The 7,560-nt window shown below is 33.1% G+C and overlaps 1 protein-coding gene across 1 annotated transcript; it reads left to right on the top strand.

The window, feature by feature from the left end:
- Window positions 1-660: 660 nt before the first annotated feature.
- Window positions 661-6,798, top strand: LOC11437546 (ABC transporter B family member 15). Its single transcript, XM_003622659.3, has 7 exons — window positions 661-920; window positions 1,033-1,087; window positions 1,394-1,572; window positions 1,908-2,365; window positions 3,419-3,959; window positions 4,104-4,991; window positions 5,176-6,798. Exons 1-7 carry the CDS (start codon window positions 690-692, stop codon window positions 6,547-6,549), a joined length of 3,726 nt encoding a protein of 1,241 aa, XP_003622707.3. The 5' UTR covers window positions 661-689; the 3' UTR covers window positions 6,550-6,798.
- The last annotated feature ends 762 nt before the right edge of the window (window positions 6,799-7,560 follow it).

Genomic DNA, 7,560 nt, shown 5'->3' with positions numbered 1-7,560 from the left:
TGTGTAATACTTAACATAGTATACAAATTATTGGACATGAGTGCTACATTGAGTTAATTTGATAAGTAATTAATTAAAGGCTTAATAGCAGTTTTCACCCCCTAACTTTCACGAAGTTACGATTTTGGCCCCTTAAGAAAAAAATTACAAAACCGTCCATTAAGTTTTGCAACTGTAGCAGTTTTGGCCCCCAAAAACCAATTGTTGCTAAAAAAAAAAACACGTTAGAGGATCACGTCAGCATAGATCGAGTCAAAATTGGCCTTGGAGGCCAAAACCGCCACAGATGCAAAATTTAGGGGGCAGTTTTGTAATTTTTTTAGGGGATCAAAATCGCAACTTTGGAAAAGTTAGAAAGCTAAAATTGCTATTAAGCTTTAATTAAAACTCATCATTGATAAATAACTAATATAATTAATACCAATATATTAAAGGAGTTAACAAGTTAAATGGTTTTCTCTCAAAAGAAAAAAGTTAAAGGTAAATGGTTTGAATTATGACAAGGGAGAAAACACTAGCATAATAATGAACTTACGTTAAAAGAAATATTTACCCATTCATAAAGATTTTGGAATCTATTTAAACAATAAAATATTAAAAAACGTTTCTTATAAATACATAACGTTTCAAGGCCATATTGAAACATATCCTACCCTTCCTTGTTTCTAAAAAAAGGGTGTGTCAAGAAAATGGGTAAAAATATTGTTATGAATGAAAATAAGAACATGAATGGGTCTATTAGGTCCATTTTCATGCATGCTGATGGGGAAGATTGGTTCCTTATGATTTTAGGTACCATTGGAGCAATTGGTGAAGGTTTCAACGCTCCTTTGATTTTGTATATTTGTAGCCACATGATTAACAATATTGGAAGTTCATCTACCATGGATGTAGACACTTTCATCCATAACATCAACAAGGTCCCCCCTTCTCTCTCTTTGTCATCTCTTTTTCATCCTCTCTCTCACCACACTCTCAAAAACACATGAAAAAAAAAGTAGCTAACTGGGTTTGGTTTTATTGATGATGTAGAATGCTTTGGTTTGGTTATATTTGGCTTGTGCAACTTTTCTTGTTTGCTTTCTTGGTAAGTCTTTGCAACTTATTTTGAATGAATGTTCTCATATCCTAGAGTTTTGTTGAGTATATTAACTAACATAAAATTATTTGATGTTACATCTTTTATTTATGTTTAATTATTTTTAAGTGAATTTAAATTTAAATTATTTTTTTTCCTATGAGTATATATGTACACACTTTTTTTTAATGGATATAAAAAAATCTTCTTGATTTTATCATATGATTTGATTTTTTTTACTATTTTTTTCATTTACAACATGCAAAATTATTAATATAGTTTATTTTTCTTTTGTTTTTGGACATTATTTTCAAGAGGGATATTGTTGGACAAGGACAAGTGGAAGACAAGCTGCAAGAATGAGATACAAGTACTTAAAAGCAGTACTTAGGCAAGAAGTTGCTTATTTTGATTTGCAGGTTACAAGCACCTCAGAAATCATCACTAGTGTCTCTAATGACACTATTGTAATTCAAGATGTTCTTAGTGAGAAGGTGATTCAAAAATTCTTTCTATTTTTTTTTTTTTTGTTAAATTAATCTTTTATTTTTAATCAAAGAATTTTGCAGTCAAGGAAACATACTACCGAATTACTGATCTCGACTGTCTGATCTAAATTAATCGAGATCTTTAAAGTTAATTTTTTTTTTTTACTATAAATATGAATCTTTAAAGTTGATTTAGTTAAGGAAATCGTAACTTGTACCCTTAGGGCACATATTAAGAATTCCACTAATATAAATTATGTATTGAAAATTGTTATGCGGTTTGCAAATAAATTTACTTGTATTAACATGGAGTTAACTTCTTCTTAAACAAAAAAAAACAGGTTCCAAATTTCTTGATGAACATTTCATTGTTTATTGGGAGCTACATAGTGGCATTTACAATGTTATGGAGAATGGCCATTGTAGCATTTCCATCTGTTATTCTTCTGGTAATCCCTGGAATAATCTATGGCAAGGTTTTGATGGGTTTATCCTGCAAGATTAGAGAAGAGTATAATCAAGCTGGTACAATTGCAGAACAAACAATATCTACCATTAGAACTGTCTATTCATTTGTGGGAGAAAACAAATCCATGTTTGCTTTCTCTAATGCTTTGCAAGGGATTGTTAATTTGGGTTTAAAACAAGGATTAGCTAAAGGTTTAGCAATTGGAAGCAATGGTGTTGTCTTTGCAATTTGGTCCTTCATGTGCTATTATGGTAGCAAATTGGTTATGTATCATGGTGCTAAAGGAGGGACAGTTTTTGCAGTTGGAGCATCCATAACTGTTGGTGGATTGTAATTATTTCTACCTCTTGTCTCTTTCATTTTAATATTTTATTTTTACTTTCTAATAACTTTTTAGTCAACTCTGTCAGAAAATATAACTTTTTGGTCCACCAAATATGCACTTATCTATTTTAATTTCTATAAAAAAATAGGTTTAAATATACTTTTAGTCCCAACAAATATTATATGTTTTGCTTTTAATTTCTGTAATTTTATGTTTTTTTTTTGGGCAATTGCTAAGAACATTTTTTTAGGGATGATGTTTCAACTTTCAAGAACTTAGTTCTTGCAAAAAATTCACATTTTAGTTTTGGTTATTGGGTTTTTATTTTTTGAAAGTGGGGTTTTGTTTTAGTATGTGTTAAATTTATTCATGTTGATCTTTTTCCCTATAATTTTTCATTTCAGTGTGATTAAAATAAAGTATTCTATTTTTATTATATGAACCAATTCTAATGTGAAAAAACTTATGTAAACAAAAACAAAACAAGAAGGACCAGCAATAAATAAGTGTCATATTTTCAAGGACTAACAAAAACAAAATTTTGTAGGGACATGAAAGCAAAAGATCATATATTTGCAGGGAAAAAAACTATTTGAAGCAAAAAAATACATATTACTCACCTTGATACTTGAAATCTACATTCATTTAAGCTTAATTTCCATAAACTTATTATGTAAAAAAGTTCTACACACATTCAATCATATATTAGTAAAATATTATGCATAAAACTTTAAAATAAAATTGGAAATATTTTTATTTTTATTTTTGTACATGAATGAAATTGATAATAGTCCTCATTTTACAACCTTCCTAGAGGATATTAATACTACATCTCCTTTGAGGTTACAAACTCAACACTTATTTACACAATTATCTTGTACTTTATTTTTTAGTACAAGTAATTAACTCTTATTTTAATAAACAAATTTGTACTAATTTTGTGAAAGTAAAAGAAACAAGAAAATTATGAAGCTTTTCTCAATTCTCCATTTAAATCACAATTTTAAAAATTGCAAGCTAATGGTGTGATTTGTGTTTGTTACTATTATGTGAAACAGAGGATTAGGAGCAAGTTTATTAAACATAAAGTATTTCTCAGAAGCATGTTCAGCTGGTGAAAGAATAAAGAGAGTAATTGAAAGAGTTCCCAAGATAGATTCCAACAACACAAAAGGAGAGATATTAAACAATGTTTTTGGGGAAGTGGAATTTGACCATGTAGAATTTGCATATCCAACAAGACCAGAAACCATTATCCTTAAAAACTTGTGTCTCAAGATTCCAGCAGGGAAAACAATGGCATTGGTTGGTGAGAGTGGTTCAGGGAAATCAACTGTGATATCTTTATTGCAACGGTTTTATGATCCAATCGGTGGTGAGATACGTCTTGATGGAGTAGCTATTCGTAACTTGCAGATTAAATGGCTTAGGTCAATGATGGGGTTGGTTAGTCAAGAACCTGCTTTATTTGCAACAAGCATTAAAGAGAATATAATTTTTGGTAAAGAAGATGCTACCGAAGATGAGATTGTTGAAGCTGCGAAAATTTGTAATGCTCATGATTTCATTTCTTTGCTTCCTCAAGGTTACAATACTCAGGTGAGTACGATCATCTTGTTTGTCTTCGTTTTTGGTTTATCTGGTTTATAATATAGATCATACATCAGTTATTCAATAAATTTGAAAAAAGAATCTTCTGTTTATATTTGAGACTTTACGTTGTCCTACTAATGACATGTACAGGTAGGAGAAAGAGGGATTCAATTATCAGGTGGACAAAAACAAAGAATAGCAATTGCTCGAGCAATAATTAAGAAACCGCGAATCTTTCTTTTGGATGAAGCAACTAGTGCGTTAGACACTGAGTCAGAAAAAATGGTCCAACAAGCACTCGAAAATGCAACAAACGGATGCACTGCCATCATAATCGCCCACCGCCTCTCCACAATCCAAAATGCCGACATTGTTGCCGTTGTGGACGATGGAAGAGTCAATGAGATTGGCTCACAGGATGAACTTCTAGAAAATGAAAATGGCATCTACTCGTCCCTTGTCCGCCTTCAACAAACCAACAAATCCAAAACACAATCAGATGAAACTGTTACAGCTACTTTCACCAATGTAGACACAGATATCACGTGTCTAGTGGACCCTACTAGTTCAGCTGAAGATCACATTAGCGTCCATCAAGCTAGTACTAGTAACAACAAAAATGAAGAAGACGTGAAGCAACTAAATAATCCGGTGTCATTTTGGAGATTACTTCTACTGAACGCTCCAGAATGGAAGCAAGCGGTTTTAGGGTGTTTGAGTGCAATGGTGTTCGGTGCAGTTCAACCTGTTTACGCATTTGCAATGGGGTCGATGATATCTGTGTATTTTCAAACAGATTACGAGGAGCTAAAAAACAAGATTAAAATCTATTCTCTTTGTTTTCTGTGTCTATCGTTAATATCATTGGTGGTTAATGTTGGGCAACATTATAACTTCGCTTACATGGGAGAATATTTGACTAAACGTGTGAGAGAGAGCATGTTTTCTAAAATGCTCACGTTTGAAGTTGGGTGGTTCGATCGTGAAGAAAATTCCAGTGGTGCTATTTGTTCTCGACTTGCCAATGATGCTAATGTGGTACGTTTCTATTTAACTTTTTCTTGATAGTAACAAATTAATCACGTTTCATCGTTTTCTTTATTTAATTACCTTTTCCTATATGCTAATCTAATCTAATCTAATCCCTTGCTTAAAATTCCACCTTATACGCTTAGTGACTAATGAGTGATACTGTGATTAATGGAGACAAATTTCTGTGTAGGTGAGGTCATTAGTTGGTGATAGAATGGCTTTGTTGGTACAAGCTTTCTCAGCAGTAGCAACAGCATACACTATGGGTCTGATCATTTCATGGAGGCTCAACCTTGTTATGATCGCCATTCAACCGATTATAATAGCTTGCTTTTACACAAGAAGTGTATTACTCAAAAGCATGTCAAGTAAGTCTATGAAGGCCCAACAACAAAGTAGTAAGATAGCTGCTGAAGCTGTTTCAAATCATAGAACCATAACTGCTTTTTCTTCTCAAGATAGAATACTCAAAATGCTTGAAACCTCCCAACAAGACCCAATTCAAGAGAATTTTCGACAGTCGTGGTTTGCTGGTATTGGGCTTGGGTTTTCACAATTCCTCTTATCTTGTTCTTGGGCCATGAATTATTGGTACGGCGCCAAGCTTGTTGCTGATGGGAACATAACAAGGAAAGCATTGTTTGAGAGTTTTATGGTGGTCGTGAGCACGGGACGGGTTATAGGTGATGCTGGCAGCATGACTAAAGACCTTGCCAAAGGCGTTGATGTTGTGAGCTCTATTTTTGCCATTCTTGATCGGTCTACCAAAATCAAGCCAGACAACCCTAACGGATTTAAGCCCGATACATTAATGGGCCATATCGAACTCTACGACGTGCATTTTGCTTACCCCGCTAGGCCAAATGTGGCTATCTTTCAAGGTTTTTCAATCAAAATTGAAGCAGGGAAATCGACGGCATTAGTGGGGCAAAGCGGGTCTGGCAAATCAACCATCATAGGATTAATAGAGAGATTCTATGATCCAATAAAAGGAAATGTGACAATAGATGGTACAAACATAAAATCATATAACCTAAAGTCACTAAGAAAACACATAGCACTTGTGAGCCAAGAACCAACATTGATAAATGGAACCATAAGAGACAACATTGCATATGGAACAACAACATGTGACAACATCGATGAAACTGAGATCATAGAGGCATCAAGAGTAGCCAATGCTCATGATTTCATTGCAAGTTTGAAAGATGGGTATGAGACATGGTGTGGGGACAAAGGAGTGCAACTTTCAGGGGGGCAAAAACAAAGGATAGCAATAGCTAGAGCCATGTTGAAGAATCCAAAGGTGTTGCTTCTAGATGAAGCAACAAGTGCACTTGATAATAATTCAGAAAAGGTAGTGCAAGATGCATTGAATAAGGTAATGGTTGGAAGGACTAGTGTGGTTGTAGCACATAGGTTGAGTACCATACACAATTGTGATGTTATTGCTGTTTTAGAAAAAGGGAAAATGGTTGAAATTGGAACTCACAAAGCATTATTGGATAAAGGACCTTTTGGTGCTTATTACTCTTTGGTGAGTCTTCAAACTAAACATGCATAAACAACCAAATGCACTTCTAATTAATTTATCTATTCTATCAACTAATTGAGCAAATGAAATTAGTTACAAGATGTCTTTGCTGGCTTGGGATTGCTCTTCCATTTTAGCTTCATAGGAGATAGGTATTAAGCTAGGGATCGATTTAGGGAACATTTAAATGTGTTATTTTTCTTATTTAAGTACTTTGTATTATTATTATTATTCTCAAATAATGCATGTAAATTTCTATCATGTGGAATCCAATTTGTATTAGATTTTGATTTTTGAATGACATAATTTTCATATAGAAAATGCTTTACATAGTGAGAGAAAACACCACGATGAGCTCACGACCCACGTCCAAGCACGTAGTTACGTCCGGCCCAGAAAGGACGGACGGACGAGATTTAATTGGGTAAATTTGTTCGTGAAGAGTTTTTGATTGTTACAAAAAAAAATTGTTCGTGAAGAGGGATTTGTTGGAATATATCAACATAGATGACCAAATTATTGCAGATTAACAATGAAATTGATAAAACATTGAACTCCCTCTGTTTCAAAATGAATGTTGTTTTAGTCAATTGCACACAGATTAAGGAATGAAATGAAATAATCATTAGACATAACACTTTTATTAAATTGTCTTTACTTTATAAGAAAAATACAAACTTAAAGTTGCATTGAAAATTGTGTGAGAGAAAAGATTGAGTATTTATTGAGGATAAAGTTGGAAGGAAAAAATTAAAGTTGCATTGGAAATGTAAAATGACATTCATTTTGAAACAAATTTTTTTCGCTAAAGTGACACTCATTTTAAAACGGAGGGAGTAATACAGTACATGGTGTACCTTGTATGACCAGGGATCATTTAACTCGATTGAACGATCTTGAGAGAGGCTTTGAGAGCTTGTTCAAAAAGTGAATCTTTGAGAGAAGTTAGATGATACGACCCAATTCAGTAGAATCATACTCCGAGAATTTAGAGAGAAGTTTAGAAAGTGAAATTAGTTATTTTTCATTAATTCTAATCGT

Source organism: Medicago truncatula, chromosome 7 (genome assembly GCF_003473485.1).
Source record: "Medicago truncatula cultivar Jemalong A17 chromosome 7, MtrunA17r5.0-ANR, whole genome shotgun sequence".
Taxonomy (NCBI): domain Eukaryota; kingdom Viridiplantae; phylum Streptophyta; class Magnoliopsida; order Fabales; family Fabaceae; genus Medicago; species Medicago truncatula.
This window is presented reverse-complemented; position numbering and strand designations above follow the sequence as displayed.